General features: G+C 33.3%; 1 protein-coding gene across 1 annotated transcript; it reads right to left on the reverse strand.

The window, feature by feature from the left end:
• Window positions 1-794: 794 nt before the first annotated feature.
• LOC133301002 (O-fucosyltransferase 6-like) lies at window positions 795-10,387 on the reverse strand. Its single transcript, XM_061500598.1, has 10 exons — window positions 10,207-10,387; window positions 10,055-10,105; window positions 9,877-9,967; window positions 9,635-9,711; window positions 9,220-9,308; window positions 8,893-9,076; window positions 6,747-6,928; window positions 4,035-4,137; window positions 1,963-2,294; window positions 795-1,870 (listed from the first exon to the last, which is right to left on the reverse strand). The coding sequence occupies exons 1-10, from the start codon at window positions 10,351-10,353 to the stop codon at window positions 1,438-1,440; spliced, it is 1,689 nt and encodes a 562-aa protein (XP_061356582.1). The 5' UTR covers window positions 10,354-10,387; the 3' UTR covers window positions 795-1,437.
• Between the last annotated feature and the right edge of the window lie 9,684 nt (window positions 10,388-20,071).

Raw genomic sequence — 20,071 nt, forward strand, 5'->3', positions numbered from 1 at the left:
TCTCTTACATTGCAGATGTTATAAGAAGCAAATCTTCTTCTTCTGAGTACATTGACAGGTCAGTTGGTTGGCAGCTACCGAAAGAGGGTTGGCACACAATTAATCTTGATGGTGAAGTTACTCATCATGCTGTGGCCATGCTGATTCGCCATGCATCAAGACAATGGCTCGGGGGATTCACTCATTTTATCGGCATCAGTAATGCTGAACTATGTGTCATATTGAAAGGGCATTGCTATTTTTATTTTTTTTTGATAAATCACAAGTATTTTTCATGGGATGAAATTTTATTCAGTACGGATATAGCTTTAAATCACTTCAAAAAATGATATTGAGAAAGATCACATACATATTCTCACCTTTACCTGCTCAGCTTTCAACTACCATCATTTGGTGAAATCACTCCTAAAACCAGTTATTGGCTGTGTAGAGACTGGATTGTGCAATTCAGAGATACCCCTCGCGGGTCTAATCAAAATACAGATTTTCTCGGGAAATTAGGGTTGTCATCAAGTATTCAAGGTACGATCATTTATTCGCTTTTCTTTTTGTGGTTCCTGCTGGTTGTTTCTTTTCTGGGCTTGATGCCCGCCTTGTATACCTAAAAATAAAATAAATTTGCCTGTTGATTCCCTCAGAATATCAAGTGCTCCTGTGCTCGTCCGATGTTTTTTGCAGTAATCATATCAGATTACAAAGTCAACACATCATGCAGCAACAAAGAAAAACATAAGGGTCAAAACTCAACACAAATATATACACAGTTTGTGGAATAAATTAATCAATTTACCACCATGACTACTTCGACGAAAGAATTAACCGACGGTTTTAAAACCAAATTACTATACCCATTGCTATTGCTTTGTTTCCTCGAGGCAAAAAAGTAAAAACCTTTTCTGTCATCCTATTCCAACTGAAAATCTGTTGACTACAACCTCAACCATCGCTACAAAAATGTACACAGCCTATCACCTATAATGAATTTCCCGATTGAAGATATACACCGCCTATCAACTGTATTGATTTTCCTACTTCTATAAAGGGCAAGCAAACTCATTTTTTTTGTATGCAGCCATGTGTCGACTAGTTATCTCCAACTCCACTCCTATTCGCTATTCCTCCCCTTTTGACCTTGTACACCTCTTCACAGAATAAATCAGACGTCCAAACACCCCCTTTCATCATCAAACTGAGGCCAATACCATAAAATTGCACAAAATGTTCCGGTAATTAAAATATAAAGATGTCTAAATGCAGCCACTTGTACTTCAGCCGGTAATGAGAAAGAAGTGTGGGTTTTTTCTTCTTTCTTTTCCTGTGTTTGGGTTTTATATGCAACTTTAAGCTCAAGCTGCAGCTGCTCAACGGGATATTAGGAGATAAAAATCACAATGAAAGAGTCAACAGGTACAGCAGTGCGGAATCAGAGCAGCTTCACTAATCCGAAAGAATTTCCTCCAACTCCGGTTCCTCAGAGTTCAGAATTTCATTGTCCGAAATTGTTTCATTGAACATACCCTGCTCATCACTCTGATCTTCATCATCATCCATATCAGGCCATTCAGTCTCATCATCAACATCAAAGCCATCATTTGATACATTTTTCTTGGTCGCATCATCCTTCCCATATTTCCCAGGTCCAGAATTTTGATCCACTTTGGTCACAGAATCTTTGCATATGCAGGCAGATGGATTCTCGTGGAAACTACCTCTACCTGGTCTAATCTCCTTTGGCTCCCCCATAAAGCCTTTCTGGAAAGTACGGACCCTAGAAGCAAAAACTTCCCAAGTCATGTTGCTTCTGCTCAAGAATAATCGATACAGCTTTTTAGCATTTGGACGAATGGTTGGTTTGTGCCCAAAGTATCTCCTACGAGGAAGTGCTCATAAAGTTAACCAAGAGATATAGGCAATAGTGATCAACTGAAAAGAGAAAAAAGACGCAAATGAAACGTGACATACCTTCGCCCAGCTAATATTTTAGCCATATTACCATTGTTATTTGTCACAAATACATCACTTTCATCACAAACAATAAAGTCAAGTGCAGCCATGCGGGAAGAAAATGAAGAAAATGGTTCTAGTTCTTCTTTGGTAGAAATAGTATCTTTAGAATGGAAGTTAGGAAACAATGCTTTGAGAGGTGCCAATGTTTCTTCCCCTCCATATACTTCTCCCGACGCAACATAGATATGAACATCAGAACCATATCCCAATGCCCTTAGCATGAGACCAACTTCTTCCGGGGTTAATGGACATTTTCCCTGTCTCCTTTGCTTATCAGGATTGCTTCCCTGCATATTAATATTGCTCAGCCTTATTCACTAGTCCATACCTAGCAGTGGGAATGAGTTGAGCTACAAGTAAAATATTTAAGCTTGACTTAAGCTCATTTCTTTTACTAAACAACCAAGCTTAGCTTTTAAACTTGATCATAAACTTAACATTAAAAACTCGTGTATATATATATATATATATATATATATATATATATATATATATATATATATATATATATATATATGGGGCAGAATCCTTTGACACCGGTGTCAAACTTTGAAATTTGACACCAAATCCTAACCGTTGATTTCAGTCAATCAACGGTTATCATTTATTGGGAATTACACTTATTAATTAATCATTAATGTCAATAAATGATAACCGTTGATTGGCGGAAATCAACGGTTAGGATTTGGTGTCAAATTTCAAAGTTTGACACCAGTGTCAAATGATCCTATCCCTATATATATATATATATATATATATATATAAAAGATCCTTTGACACCGGTGTCAAATTTAAAGTTTGACACCTCGTCTGAGAGCCGTTAGATCAAAAAAGATCAATGGTGTCATATGCCTACAAATCAGAGTCGTCAATTTTTTTTGATCTAATGACTCTCAGACGAGTATCAAATTTTAAATTTGACATCAGTGTCAAAGGATCCTACCCCACATATATATATATATATATATAATTGAAAATTTTAGATAAGAAAATGGACATAGATAATAGTTTATATTTTCATTTCTTATAAATTGTAATTCTATTTAAAGAATTATAATTACCTAACTTTCATGTTTAAAGATTCTTTTACTCTATCTGTTCTTAATTTTACTTCAACTTCTAGCATAAAAATGTCTACTAAATACTCAATCAATATACTTTAAAAATAGTTCAAAAAGAGATTTAATAAACTAAAAAAAAATAATCAAGTTACAAATGAGCTAAACTACCCGAGCTCAGCCTTCATAGTTTTAAACAAGCCAAGTCCGAGCTCTAAATTTGGCTCGTTTAAATAAATGAGTGAAGCTTGAGTATCATGCACACTTCTTCCTCTTCCTCTTCCTCTTCTTTTTTTTGTTTTTTTCCCCAAGCCAACCCTTAGCTTCAAGTGCTTGGCTTGGCTAGATTTGTTTACACCCCACCTATACCTTTTTAAGAATCAGCTTCCATATGCAAACATAGTTAGGAATATTCATTCTTCACAGTTCACAGAGTAATGTCTATTTTCTTAGCATTTTGCTACTAATAGCACGGAAGTTTATTCAGATGTTAAAGACATTGCTGACATTCATTCTACGATAACATGCAGTTAGGTCACATATCCAGTGTACTCATAACAGATATTAATATTGAATACTAGGTGGTTGCATGTGCATCCAAGCATAAAAAAAAACTACCAAAAAGTTGAATAAGATGTTATGACATTTTCAATATTTCCTAATAAATCATGGTTACTAGTTGTTGAAATTATAGGGATTTAGGTACAAAGGGAGGAAAATGCTCAGAATAATAAAATTATATTGAAATTGTTGTGAATGATGTGATATAAACTACTAAGCACTAATCCTGATTAATACTAATACTATCCTAATTAAATAAGAAAAAAATCATTAAATATAAAGAAATATCAAAATAATCTTAGGAGATCATCTAAGGTAATCTAAACTATTTTAAGATATAATCTTAATATTATAAGATAAATTCCAGATATTCTAACAGAAGTATAACATTTAACATGTAATCCTTACATGTAGTGTCTTCCACCTCCTCCTTATTGCGCGCAGTTCCTTTTGCTCCTTCTCCCCACCACCATAAGCACATCCAGAAAATGCAAGCATATCGGGTTCAAATCTGTAAAAGAAAATCCAGTAAGATTTAGAAACCATCTCAATAATTATTCAACATAGGTTACTGCATCTTATATGTAAAAGCCATTGCTTCTTATCAATAAAACAATGAACAAAAGCTTCACCGGTGCCAATCAAAGTCCAAATCCTTATCCATTGAAGATGGTTAATGGATTCAAGCAAACCAAGAAGAGACTCCAGTGCCAAATTCTATTTCATGAGGATTTTGGAAATAAAAATGGAAATTACAAGAAGAAAAAAAAGAATCCTGGATAAAATCAAAAATGATATCGCGATGGGAAAGCATGGAGGATAAATAATAAAGGCAAGGGTAGCAAAAATATTGAGAAATTATAATATCATAAAATAATATAATTTATTTAGTCCATATATTTGTTAGAATTAACCCCTGCAATGCATGGGTTACAGGCCAGTCCTAGAAAATTATGATATAAAAAAATATACAACTTTGTAATGACTATTCAGTATTGACTATTCTAATTCACCCTTATTTCCACGAAGCCTCTTTCCGTGTAAATATCATGATTACAATGATTTTTTTGTATATTTTCTGTACCGTAGAGCTATGAAGCACCGATACGGCGATTTCAATACGTTCTCGATGATACAGGATGTCGATTACCATACAATACGTGTCCGATACGTTTCCGATACGCGTATCCGATACGTTGAAAAAAAATTTAAGGAGTATCGGTGCTTCTTAGCCGTAGAGTCTATAAGCCCAATATGTTCCCTTGTGGGATGAGAGTCACTATATGGGTTATACCTCTAGCACAGGTAGAGACCAAGCTAGGAAGTACTATCGCAAGTACGAGTATCACTATCAGATAAAAAGGGGGGAAGTGTGTGTGTGACTCTAGGTTTACAAACTAATAGAATAACGATACATAAAATGCCCCTCTCTGGTCTTAAGGGGGGTATTTATAAGGAGTGAGTGTAAAGAACTAATTCAACCCAAAAGCTTAAGCTGTTGGGGGACGCTACATTAATGGTTTTATATATCTCAATATGCCCCTTCACACGAGAGCCCACTGGGCTTTAAGGGTGGACAATGCACAGGCTCACCTACCTGTGCGAAGAAAGAAATTCCACTAGAAAGAAAGTGGGAGGCAGTGAGGATCGAACCCAGTACACGGAGGCTCTAATACCATATAAAGAACCAATTTAACCCAAAAGCTTAAGCTGTTGGGTGAGGCTACATTAATGGTTTTATATATCTCAACAGTGAGGTATTTGCCTGGGGTGAGTAGGTGGAGGGGGTCAACTCTGGGAACGCCAGGCCTGGCTGGCATTGCTGTGATAGCAGTGGCGCAGACACTGCATCAGCGGTGACAGCATCTAACGCTACCTCTGTAAAAAGGAGGTTACTATTTATGGCACCTGGGGCGGCTTCCAGCAGGGTTGGTATCCCTAGGTGAGACATTTTGGTGTCTCAACTAGGGGGTGCAATCGCCCAGGGGACAGGAAGGAAGGAGGGTTGGTACCGACCTGCCGGTAGAGCTGATGTGGAAAGGGTAAGGGGTTTGGGCCCAAGTCACTGGGCCGCCCAGATGTGGGCCATCCAGAACATTTTCAATTCTAAAATATTGAAGAACACTAAAAATATTGCTACTAAGAATAATGTCCAGCATGTGGGCACCTTCTTTGATATATATCTTGTCACAAATTGTCCAATGCATGTCCACAGAATGTTGAATTTGAGAACAGATTTTACAACAGCGACATGAAAATATATTAAGTAGCCAACCTAAGTTCAAAACTTGATTTCGTCATGTGTAAAATTTAAACTCCCCTTCCTGAATGAATACCATTCAATTAAAATGACAAGACTATCTCTGCTATCCCACATGCAAATGGTTAGTCGAATGGTACAAGCTGGGTGTTGAAACGTACATAGTTTCAATTTCAAGTGTAGTAGGTTATTAAGCTACCAAGGGCTGAAAGAAAGGAAAAATCCTTGTATATCCTTTGCATAAGTCTCAATTTCAAGAAGCAAGTCCCATAATTTATTCCTTCACAAATTTGCCAAGTAAAAAAAAAAACCTCAAAAACCTATTCCATTAAACAAATTCCATTTACCAAACCAATTTTGAAATTAATCGCAGATTTGGCCATTTTATCAGAGCTAACCAGGTTACTGTCCCTTTGTCAGACAGTTCAAAAACATCTGGGGAATAGAGATAATGTCCAGCTACTCATCCTATTTGACTTTATACTACTTCAAATGCCACACTTTAGTCAAAACAGAGATACTTCATGACACTGATCATTCTTGTATTTCAAAATTGTACAAAATATTTGGATATTTTAGGGTTGTACTTAAAAAGCACATTCAATAGGGGTACCAGCAGGAATATAAATATCCATGTATTACAACAGTGTAAGAATTGATCCAGCTTCGAAATGAATGTTTACAAGGGTTTGTACATAAGAAAATGCTTAAGAACAAGGATCCACACATTAATGTGTCACTATATTCTAGAGTTTTATGGTCATCACATAAACTAAACTAATTGATAAAAGAGACCAGAATTTGTGAACTTAATAGAATAGATAACCAGGTTATAAAGGAAAGAAAACCAATTAGACTACCTGAGGTGCAATGCAATATAATGTTTGCTTCTCATCCTCATTCGATGGACCAATTGTTGACCCATTGCAAGTATTGGATTGGTAAATCTTAGAGCATGGTAATTAACTCTGCATCTCAGCTTTTGATACTCTGTGTCCAACCTGTTTGCAAGCCTGTAGTCAAACTTGTTGAGCTGAACAGCCTGCCACAAAATAAAGCAAAATAAATACTTTTTGGGGATAATGAAATATTCAAACAATATGCATATCAAAAATTTGTATCAGAACTTAAAAGTATTACTCATACATTTAAATATAGATTTTTTTACTCAGTTTCCATAAAATATAAACAGATCAAAACTCAAAGATTCAGTTCATTATAATATGGTGAACAATTACTAAATGGCAGATAAATTTAATACATTTATAACTTATAAAAACTAATAAATATGCAGATGTGCTCGATCCAAAACAACCGGGATTAGTATAGCAATAAAAGCAACAGTTGGTGCTGACTAGTGCTCTCTCAAGCATTTATGAACTTTCTCAAATTAAAGTTTCAAGCACACAAAACATCACATTTTGGATAAACCAAAAATCACTCTAAGAAAATTCAAAAAAGGATAATACAAACAAAATTTTAAATTTAGGTGTAATTTGTCTAACACGGAAAAATTATTTAGCTAAAAGTTAGAATGTGTAAAGCGTCATTTCAAACCAAAACCTTAAGCTGTTAGGTGAATGCCACATTAATATTTTTATATTATATTTCCCTAACATGACCCCTCATACTAGAGCTCATTGAGCTTAACCGGTGGATAATGCACAGACCCACCTACCTATGCTAAGAAATTTAACAATATTTAATTATTTATCAATAGAATGAAGGCAGTGAAGATCGAACTCATGAACTTAGTCACAGAGGCTCTAGTATCTTGTAAAGAACCATTTTAACCTAAAAGCTTAAATGGTTAGGTGAAGACCACATTAATGGTTTTACATTATATTTCTCTAACAAAAGCAAAACAACTTGGATTTAAGTAGGTTAAAATTAGGGAACTTCAAGGGTGGCATTGTGCGATTTATGGGATTTTTTGGTTTATGTGGTTGGAAAGGAATGTTGTATCTTCAACCGTGTATGTTCGTTCACCTTTGAATTTGCTTTGGGATAGAATTGTTTAGATGGCTTCTATTTGGTGTCCAGACACGGTTTAATATCAGGAGATTATTGGACAGCTCTTTTACACTGATTAGTTTTATAAGACTCCTGTTTCTGTGTATTTGTTTTGGTTTTCTTTTTCTGGTCTAAGGATTCCTTATCCTCCATCTTTCTGTACTGTTTTTTGTTTCTAATTCTAATACAACTTTTGTAAAAAAAAATTAAAAAATTAGGGAACTTCAGGATTTGTAGATCTAATGAATGAATGGTAGTTGGTAGGCACTTCTGCCATAGATTTTAAATATATAATGAAGGAAGAATAGAGATAGCTAGCTTGACTCATCAGGTACTTTGAGCATAACACACTTGGGGTTTAAGTGCATCAGACAACCTAGAGAAGGAAACATGCTGAGGGACTATCTGTTTTAATGAGATTATCTTCCATTTGGTTCACCTCTCTCACTGGAGCCTTTATTGGTTTTCTTCAATTGTATCGTTGATCCATGTCATAAACAGTTCGAGTTTTACATCAAGTACCTAATACAACCCTCCTCTTTTAAAACTGGCTGTGGGAAGTTTGACAAAAATGTATGAAATAGGCAGAGTTTCAGAATAGAAGTGGAGCCGAAATAAAGAGAGCTAAATTAGACAAGCATAGCAACTTCCAAACAAAAGAAACATACATTTTAGGACCTAATTTAGCTCCCATAAATCAGCCTACATCAAATTAGACAATATTGATCCTCGAGTCCTTTGTCCCCATTTGTGTTGAGAATTTCTGAAATTCCATAGCACAGAGTTTTCATATTTGCTATGGACAAGTCACCTATATTGATGAGAGGCTAGTTGGGTATGTAGATTTGAGTATATGACATCTTCCAAGTAACAAATAACACTCAAGCTAAGGGGTGAAGATGATTCCTCCCAGTAAAGAGAATCTAATAAATTGTAGAAATATATGATATATTGGCACCAGAAGTAGTTTCAGCCAGGAAATAAAAAACTTACATGTTTCTTCAGGAGTACAGGTAATATGCGAATTATATAACATCTTTCATTACACTTCCTTGGAACACGCATATTGTATGGAGATAATGTTTTCCCACCCTTTCTTGGCAGTTGCCTGATTATTTTGACATCTTTTGACAGATAGGAGATAAACCAATTGACATCAAAGATCTCTGAGAAATTACTGCAAAAGGCAACATATGATATCATTTCACATAATCACCACTGAGAATGGTACAACACTTCAATCCTTGGACGACCCAGTCAGATAACAATAGCACAATTGTACAAACAGGCCAGACAATAAATTTTCCTTCCATAACTGACCTAGAATCTTTCCAGAAAGATTTTTGATCTAATTTCGGAACAACAAGAGTAGCATTCAAGATTCGTGCAGCAACAACAGCATCTGTAATCTGCCAGTTGCAAAAATGGAAAAGTAAGCACTGACAGCTGACTATGCAGATACTTTGCAATAATAAGTGCATCCACGACAATTATCATATACAGCAGTAAATTAATCTGGTTTCCACTTTCACTTTTAAACAGAGACATATGCATATTTTGCTTCTTTTGAGTTCATTTCACTTTTCTTTTTCTTTTCTTTTCTAAAAAAAAGCTATGGAATGAAGTATATTAATCGAAAGGTTAAAAACAGACCCTCTTTTTTATAGAAACAAAAACCAAAATATCAAATACTCGCTTGACTGTAATAATGCAAGAGTCTAGAAAACAAAAGTACCCCAGTTCTTTGTTGATTCAAGCCTCCACTTGTTTCAATCATCAAATATCGATTAGGTTGTGTAATCACTTGAGCTTCTGCCATAAGAAAAGCATACTCATCGGTAATGATTAAACAAATCTAAGTAGCACATAGGAGTTCGAAACTCAGAAGATAAAGACATATTTCCCAAACTTCAAACTACTAGTACATGGCAGCATTAGATTACTGAAGTGATGTGTATATTGCAATGAAATACGCACTTGGAAAATTGTTGCTCGCATCGCTGCATCCATGGAAGTGCTCGGAATTCATAGAACTCCACACATGGCGATCCAACTTTCCTCCATCGGTCTGCTCATTAAATTAAAATGTTAAAAAAAAAAAAAACAGAGCTCAACGGAATTAAGATCCAACGTATAGAAGCTAAACAAGCCTAACCGGAACGCGGAAGGCGGGAATTCCAATTGCGTAATCCGTTTCAACGTTAACCTAGAAAATAATTGCAGAGAAAACAAAAAAAATAGGTAAGGAATTCGCATAGTGATTCAGTAATAATTATCAGTTTTATTAATCGAAATGGAGTATCGTACCGAGGAGTGGTTGATATGATGGTTATCGTTGGGAGAAGGAGAAAAGAAAGTGAGGAGAGAGAAGAGAACAAGTAGAGCGGCGGCGATACCAGAAATGACCGGAATCATACGATTGTTATAGCGGTGGCGCCGCCGCTGAAATGCCATTACAAATGCTTCGGAAATCACACACAACAGAACACAAAGAGCAATTTACTAATTTATGAAAACGCCAAGAAGGTAAAGAGATAGATATATGATGGCACACCGCCACAACATAGAAATTGAAAAGCCCAGTGGCATGAGTGCCACACTCACTCTCACACACTGCACATACTTTTCTTGGTTTTCACTCTAGATATTATGCTTCCTTTTTTCCTTCTCATCAACACGTGCACTGTCTTACTCATGACACAAAATCGCACACTGTGGTCCGGGTTGGGTTAATGGATCACCGTCTCAGTCACTGCATGAATTAAATATATATATATATATATATATATATATATATAATAAAATATAATAAGTATAAAATTAGAAACATTTCAGATAATAATTAAAGAGAAATATTACTCTCCTTTCACATGAAAGTAACTTATCTCATTTTCTCTCACTTCGATTTTCGCACCCCACTTTTTCTTTTTCTTTTTCTTTTTTCTTGTAATGGTGGGACCCACCCATTTTCTCTCTACCACATAAGATAACTATCTTATGTAGAAAGAGATTAATAAAACTCATAATTAAAGTTGGCTTAATAGCATTTGTTATAATGATTCGTTTTTTCTTTTCGTTACGGCAGATAAATTATTTGTAGTAAATCTAATACGATGTCGTTTTGCGACGAAAATCATGATATTTTTGTAATTTCAATTTATTTCAGGATTATTATAGTCTTTATAATTACAAGTTTTTAATATTTCAATCCCAAAACGATATCATTTTGAAAGTAAATACAGATAATTTATCTATAGTAATGTAGAAATATTTTTCAATTGTTATAATTTATAATTCTCATAGTTTAAATTTGAATTTCGTTAGTAGTAATTTTTAAGTATTTTGTTCAGAATTATACAAAATTGATTGTTTTTTAAAATAAAATTGATGCCAACAAGACTAGTTTATTGATTTTATACGGGATCAAATATATAACCGTATGATAGAGGGTTGTCGATTTTTATAGCACCGCTCTGTACCCTCCTTCGCCCTGGGTTTATCAAAAGAGTATATGTGTTTACCTTAGTCTGGAGAATTTTGTTTATACATTTACGCTATTATATTAATTTTACTCTTTTTTTATAGACATATTTTACTCTCTTTTTTAAATGATAAAATATAGTAATTTTGAGAGAATATATCAAAATGTATATTGTCTGGTTTCATTATAAGATTAATTAATATGTGCAAATAACGTTATTTATTTGAAATAATTGGACCATATCATGACATCATTAACTATGATACGGACAACTCTAAAATCTAAGACTCCACAATTATTGAACTATGAAAATGTATTTTTATTATTTGTTTTTAGTTGGTATTTTTTTAAATAATTTTAGATTCAATAATTTTATTTAAATCAAGGATCACTTAATGATTGAGGTTTGAGGCACAATGCTTGTTTGATGTCGTTGGATTAAAGAAAAAATTGCACTGCATTTTTTTTTTTGGTAGAAAACTTGCACTGCATTTTAAAACTGAAGATCAGCTAATCACAGTTTGGCTTTTTTTCTTTTTCTTTTTCATATTGCTTTTAGCCATATAAATTTTTTTGTACGTAAATTATCTCCAACTGTCATGAAATGAAAAAATCAAGCACATCTAATAAGTGGTAGTGAATTTTTTTTTAATTTCTCAACAATTTTATTGATTATTCGACTAATTCTACCTAGTCAGGCAAATTTATAAGGGTATCAAAATTCTCCATGTTAAATTTTTAACACAGCTCTTGATCATAACATTTTTACATCAGCTGACGATGAACTTTTGCTACAAGTGATTTGATGCAATTTTTACTCATGAGTTTTTACTAGATTAAAGTAGGGGATATACTTGCAAAATACTCCGACGCTTAAGTCAAATTTTGTGTAAACAGGTTTTCATACGTAGAAGATGTATACCTTATCTTTAGCATACTTGTATTTATAATGGAGGATGACCAACTTTGGGGGATGCCCCCCATTGTTGCATGCAAGTGGTGATGCAACAAAGTTTCTCTATTGGTTCTTGTGTAGATGTCTTGAGATGAATTTTGCAAAAGAGTTGAAGAAGTAACATAGCAGAGGTAGAGGGCCAGCTTTGTTTGACTGAGATATCATCTTGAAGATACGTTTCTTGAAGGCTATAAATATGGGTTTAATATATTATTCTAGATCAACTCCATACTTAGATACGTTTCTTTATGTTGAAGGCTATAAATATGGGCTTAATATATTATCCTAGATCAACTCCATACTTAGAACTAGAATCCGAGACCATTAATTAAGTTAAAAAGAATCTTATGTCAGTTAATCTACATAACAATATATCTCTTCTAAATTTCCAACGCAAAAGCTTGGAAATGTTCGTATTCTCTGATTCGCATCACTTGGCAGTTTACCCAAGCAGATATGAATCATAGATTATAGTCAAAGAAAAGGACATTTAAAAAATAATAAAATGTGCAACCAAAAAAAATAAAATGTTAAATGAATAGCTGTAGATAACAAAGTAATTATAATAACGCGAATAATTAAATTGTGAATTTGGGAATTAATTAAGGATTAAAAGAGGTTGATTAGATGAGAAATCTAATTATGTTATTTAAATCACTTTTCGGGATAAAAGTGCAAATGGTGAAAATTTTGGGGTAAAAATACAAATATGTAAAATTCATCTAAAACTTGAAAATGATTTAGTGAGAAACTATTTCATGATCTTTGGGAACTTAGAAACACATATTAGATGTTCTAAGTCATTGATTAGAATTAATTAAATAAGGAGGGTAAATTAGTAAATGACCCAATGTGAATTGTTGACTTTAGTCAAACATCGTTTAAGTCACTTAATCACCATCATTTGTAACAAAACACATATCCATTGACTTCATTCCTTTGCTTGGCTGAACCTTCACCATTTTAAGACCTCAAAATACCTATTCGAGAGTTAACCATCAAAATGCTTAGATTGTGTCATGAAAGTTGCTTAGTAGACCACAAAGAGTAAGGATCATCTATCATTTCCCTTCAATAAGTGGTCAGAAAATCCCTCTCAAGTGTGGGGCGCCATTTTGAGGATTTGTGTAAGAAGAGAGTTGTGTCTCTTGAAATCTTGCAAAGGCTTCCTTCTACACTTATTGGAGGTTTAATGTAATACCTATCATATATCTTGATGTTTCATGGACTTAGAAAGAAAGTTATGGATTTTGATAGTTTATGAAATGGAAGGAGATTTTGATGGTGGTTTTATGTTTGATTGATTATGTAGTGTTGAACCAAGTGCTATCTTGGTGGAGTATCAAGCATTGGATCATTTCATGGACTATGACCTTGATTCTTGAATATGTCAAGAATAAGGTAAGTTATTAAACTTGTGTTCTTTGTGGAATTGTAGCTACTAGCTTAGTATTTGATGTGTAATATATATGATTGATTATATCTTCACCTTTGGAATAGGTGGTGCTAGTAGGAAATTGGTTGGTATTGATACTTTGAGCAAAATTCATGTGTAGAGTAGATTGCTTGAGCTTGAAGAAATTTTTTAAAGGAAAGACTTCAAGACGTAAACTCTTGGATCTTGGGGATTATTCTCTTTTGATATTCCACCATGCTCCTTTGGGGATTATGGCTATGTATTGGATGATTGTTGGTTTGTTAGTTATATGGTATAGTTGCATTCATATAGAATTGTTATGTGGGGGTGTAGGGACCAATGCACAAGCATAAGGGGCTAGATTGTATAGTTAGTCTATGGACTAACATACAATTGAATGTTAAATTGATTGTTTAGTTCTTTGGCCATTTGAACATATGTATGGAGGGCTGACGTGCGCTATCAAACCCACACAAATTACCGAGCTTTAAGTTTGTAGTGATAGGACAACTCGGATCGTCTCCCAAAGAACCTGCTAGAAATAAAAAACGTTCTGTAAAATAAAATATAAAAAGGGAAAGAGGGATTTTGTTGATTTGAAATTTAAATAAAAACATTTAAAATTTGGATTTAAAATCAGAATTAAAAAGCAATCAACCTAAGGAATCAGGATTCATTAGTTTATTTCATCGTTGGATTAAAAGATAATTATCAATTTGTGATTAACCCCAATTAAATTCGAAATCCTCAAATTCAATTGGAAACCCTCTCTAGACTATCGCCTAGCGTTTGGTTGAATACAGTATCTCAACTATGCGATCGCAGTAGTTTTGATTTGTTCAACATATGTTCATCGGGTAAATTAATCTGACCATTAAATCTAATGATCAATTTTTCCTTATAGAATGCAATCGCATTATTCAGTTTGAATATCTTCAATCGCATGATATTCAACCTGAATTGGGAAAAAATGAAACTGATTTAATAAGTTAAAAATAAATCCTCTAAAATAAACTAACGAACCTTTAACCTTAGATTGATTAAAGGTGTTTAGCCTAGCATCGCAAGGTTAAACATCATTCAGAATAAAATAAAATAGAAGAAGAATGTTATCAAAAAAAAAAAAATAGAAGAAGAAGAAGAAAAAGATGAAAGGAAAAGAGTGCAGAATTTCGATAAAGAAAACTCAAAACAATTATTCAATTCCAAAATCTGACTGTCGAAGGGTTTCTTAAAATTTTCCTTAAATAACCCGCATTCAGAACAGGTTACGGTTCCAACACTTCAGCCCATACATAAAATAAAAATTGAATAAAATAAAATAAAATAAAATATTAAAATATGGCCTTGAGCCCTAAACACATTGGGTCCTAATTTAATTTATAAGTCCAAACGTCAAAATAAAATTCCAGCAAAAAGAACATCTTGGGCTCAGGTTTCGACCATCTTCTCATCCGTATTGGGCTTCAATGGCTGAAATAGCGATTGTATCCATTTCCGTTAGCTGCAAAACGCAACAACAACGGAGTCAATCTGACATTTGTAGGGTGAGATATGGCCAAAATACGAAAGTAGTATAAATCTGGAAAATTCTGACGAAAATCAATTAAACCCAATTAAAATCTAGAATTCTGATTTGACCCAAAAGACCTTTATTTAACTCAAATAAATCCTAAAAGTACTAACCAAGAGTAATAAATAAGTGTAACAAAATATGTGTTATCAAGGGCTTCCCCTGGGAATTTTATCCTAAGATGTACGAATCTTGGAAGTCTCATACAAACACTCTCTTTAAGGTACGGCTCATCGAAGGGTCTCAGTATACTGGGTGCACATTTAAAATCAATTTTGAGTTGCCTCTGCCTATATGATGTTTTGTATGCCATGTTTATTAACCTATCATGCAGAAAATAAACTCATGGGTGGAGAAATACTCCAAGAACCCTAAGGGGCTGTTTGGTAGGAGTATATTTTTTAGAATCCTGGAAAAGCTCAATAGGGATTCCAATTAACCTGCGTTTGGTAGAGGTTTTGCAAAAAAAATTCCATGATTCCAGTTTGTCCAGCATTTTCATTGTAGTGTAAAATAATGGTCAAAATACCATGAAGAAATACCACAAAGTAGGTGGTATTTGGTGAATCCGGTTTCTTGGACAAATTTACTTGTTTTTTTGGGACTTTTTTTTTACCCTTTTGTTACTTTTTTGGGACAGAGTAGGTGGAAGACAAAAGTGTTGAAGGGTTCCGATACATTGTCTTCCCGTCGACTAATTTGCCAATATCCGGTGAGTTTTGTGCTTACCGTCTGATACTTGAAGCTAATCTCCATTATTTTTGTTTTGTTTAGTTACCCTTTTAGATCCATATTGACCCTTATCTTCATAAAAAAATTTCATTGCTTTATAAATTCTTAAGCTCAGTGATGTGGGATGAGAACGAAGAAAACCCAGGGCGGAAAAAAATCGTCTTTTCAACAAAGGTGGATCTACGAAACCCAGACTGTAAATCGTGCAAAAGTAAAAATACAAAAGGGTTATTTTTTGTAAAATAACCTCATTTTCCCATTAAAATTTCCTAACCAACCAAACATAGAATCAGTAATTTTTATCCAATATTCCCGGTAATATTTTGACCTACCAAACAACTTTTTGATAACATTCTCGGAAAACTCACTTTCCTATCATATTTTTCGGGAATCGTGATTCCTGGATAAAAAAAAATTTCTCCTCTACCAAACGCCCCCTAAGTTTATTGAGATAATTATCTCACCCCATTTTTGGGGATCATATTTCAAGTACTCTAGCTAAAGGAGGTGAGACCTCACAGGGCAAGAAACTTGTTTAGAGCTAGAGGGCTCTTATGTTTTGGAGATCTGATTATGATGATGATATTTATGTTTTGAGAAACATGATACATAGCTTTATACATTTTGGAAGAAACTTGTATAGTTTTGGTTTAAAGCTTGTAATAATGGCATGTGTAGCCTTTATGTATTTGAACATTTGTTTATGTAATTTTGATGTTCAAATGTTGTATTTTTAAATCTTATGATATTTTCATGGAAGTTAATGAATGAATGTGTAATTAATGTCATATGATAGGTTTAAAGCTTTGACATAGCTAAAATTATGCATGGGAAATGATAAATTGTCAATTAGGTGGTGTGTTGGACAAATTGGGGGATAGTATATCCTATTATATGTCAAAATAGCAATTTTGCTCACTGTCCAGGAAGTAATTGATTACTTCCCATAAGTAATCAGATATGTAATACCCTATATTTTCTTTTAATAAAATAATAATAATAATAAATATTTTTGGATAATAATGATATTTAGTATTTTTGTAATTAATAATATTGGTATTTAATATTTTTAATTAATGAGTTAATAATAGTTAAAATAATAAGAGGTAAGATAATAATAGTAATATTATTTAATTTATGTGATAATATATATATATATATATATATATATATTAGATGATAAATTATGATTAATTGATTTATTAATTGATTGATGATTTATGTATTTATGTTTGATTAGTAATGATTGATTAGTAAATTGTTTAGATATGATGAGTCAACAAACATAAATTGTTTAGATATGATGAGTCAACAAACATATATTGTTTAGATATGATGAGTCAATAAACATAAATTGTTTAGATATGATGAGTCAACAAACATATATTGTTTAGATATGATGAGTCAGCATTGAGTCAGTAATGTATAAGCCCTAAACTTCAACTATAAATAGAGACCTAGCTTAACCAAACCAATTCACTCTCCTCTACTACTCTCTCTCTTCTCACTCCAAAAAGCTTATTTTAATTATTTTCAATCTTTATATTTTTTTTATCAACCGATTCTCTACCCCAAATTACTCTTTTCTTCTAGAAGTTAGCGCGGAGACCAGGTAATCTTAATCTCTAGGTGGTTGTAGATTTGTTGTGTATGAAATTTTATTGGGTGTCCTATTATTCAGGTAGTTATATGTTTGATATATGTAATCTCAATCCCTAGGAAAATTTTAGGATGTTTTCATATATTATATGTAACCCTTAGGGTATTTAAATTAAATTATTTTAATCTCTAGAAATTAATTGGATTAATTATTACATTTTGGCTTTACTCTAATAGATGTGAATATTTGAATTATGATTTGGAAAAATTATGATATGATGATTGGATTTAGATTTTACTCTTTGAATTCTGATTTCGAAAATTATGATATAATGATTGGATTCGAGTTTTACTCTGTTATATGTTGAATATGAAAATTATGATATTCTTGGATAATGGATTTGAAAATTATGATGGATTAGAAAATTATGATATTCTTGGATAATGGATTTGGAAATTATGATGGATTTGGAAATTATGATGGATTTGGAAATTATGATATTCTTGAAAAAATGAATTTGGAAATCATACTCTTGATTAAATTGATGTGGAAATCATGAAAACTATTTGACAATTATGAGAATCGTGACAAGATTGAATTGATTGTATGTGATTGAATAAATTAATAGTGGGAGGATAGCTTTGGGATGGTACCTCCCAAGGTGATGAACACAATTTTTGGGCTTTATGCCTCCGATGTGAAACTGATGTGAAAAAGATTATATTCGTTCTTTCCAAAGTGGTGTCTGGCAGGGTTTTCCGGGATACTAGTAGCAACTTTGGGAAGAGGTGTGCACACTAGGAAGATGTGAATTGATTATGGCCAATTTTGATTATATGTGGCTGGTAACAGTGGTTTTTTCCCGGGTCACGGGGTAGACTGGCAGGGTTTCCCGGGTCTACCATGGTTCTCTTCCCACTAAATATAATGAACTTAAACATTATTAATAATGAAATTTGTTATTTGATTTGATTATGAAGAATGTCATTGAGTTGTGAATATTATCATATTATGACTAATGTTGTGCTAAATATATTAGTTGATAATTACCAAATACATTAAATGAACTTAATAAAGATAAATATTATATAATGGAATTTTGATTATTATATTGATATTTGATTTGATTAATGTGGAATTGATTTGAACACTATTTGATATTTGATTTAATTTGTTATTACTCACATTAATTGTATTTTGATTAGGATTACCAGCTTTGCTGACTTTTGTGTTTGTTTGACTGCAATGATCCTGCGGCTGCGGGGGAGCAGATTTTCAGTGAAGCATGTTGCAAAGGATGGGGCTAGCTGTGGACAGTGAGGATCACGACTCGGGTATTTCAAGCTAGTTTCTAAGTTTAGAAATTTATGAGATTTAAATAAATGCATAAGACATATTTCCTTTATTTAAACTTTAGTCTTTGGTTTTATTTTAATGTAATAAATTTAGCCTTGCACCTGTTCATTGTACAGGTGCGGCGGTAACATTCCCCAAATTAGATTTTGATTAGCTTCCGCAATATTTCTATTATTATAATTGTGAAAAAAATGAATTTTGACAATTTATTTATTATAAGATTGTTTTATAAATTGTTAGAAATTTGGGGTGTTACAAGATATTTCCCTGGCAATAACTTAACCTGAGCCACTATTTTGATTACTTTCAAGAAAGTAATCGATTACTGGGTTGTAGGTAATCGATTACTTGATGTGACAATGGAGTAATCTGTTACTCGGGTTTTGGAAGGTTTAAATCAACTTCTAATGAGTTGTGGTGCCTTGTTAAATGATGATGGACTTTAGGGAGGTTAAATTAATCTCTCTCAACATGAATAGATGTCCCAACATGGTTAATCATTCCTTATGGAGTGGTAAGGGATTAAAGTTTATCAAAGTGAAGTACTTACGTGAAATTATGGGTGTGCATGACAACCATCCGAGAATCATTTTTTTTAATTCATATTCTTGGGAACAAAAACGGATAGAAACAGCGTTTGGTAAAATCAATTTATTTTTTGTTCCCGGGATGAACTAGTTTAATTTTTGTGCTGAGTAATAAAAAAAAAGAAACACAGTTTTTTTGCTTCTCCGTTCTAGGGCACAAAAAGAGAATCACTTTGATTTTTTTTTTCATCAGCACTCTTAACCCTTTCTCTCAAAAAAAATTGAAACAAAATTAAAATACAAAAATTTAATTATTTTTTTTTAGAAACCCAAATCCCTTCCTCTTTCATCGACCAGCAACCCCCGTTGTCTTTCACCTCCAACAACCACCGACCTCCACAACCACCATAGAAGCCAGCCATCACCTCTTATCTTCATCGGCGAACCACATATCCACCACCGTGCCCAACCAAACCACCAATGACAAACCCCATTCCCGTTCGCATATCACCGTTTCACCTTTGGTTGAAA

Source organism: Gastrolobium bilobum, unplaced genomic scaffold (genome assembly GCF_033153095.1).
Source record: "Gastrolobium bilobum isolate Gb01-03AN ecotype WA unplaced genomic scaffold, APGP_CSIRO_Gbil_v1 utg26659, whole genome shotgun sequence".
NCBI lineage: Eukaryota > Viridiplantae > Streptophyta > Magnoliopsida > Fabales > Fabaceae > Gastrolobium > Gastrolobium bilobum.

Bases quoted from the DNA above. Each gene is read 5' to 3' on its own strand.
- LOC133301002 (XM_061500598.1), bottom strand. From the start codon at position 10,353: ATGGCATTTCAGCGGCGGCGCCACCGCTATAACAATCGTATGATTCCG. The intron at 9,077-9,219 runs GTCAGTTATGGA...TGCCTTTTGCAG, and splicing joins TCTTTCTGGAAAGATTCTAG to TAATTTCTCAGAGATCTTTG. The intron at 6,929-8,892 runs GTAAGTTTTTTA...ATTTTGTGGCAG, and splicing joins CTGTACTCCTGAAGAAACAT to GCTGTTCAGCTCAACAAGTT.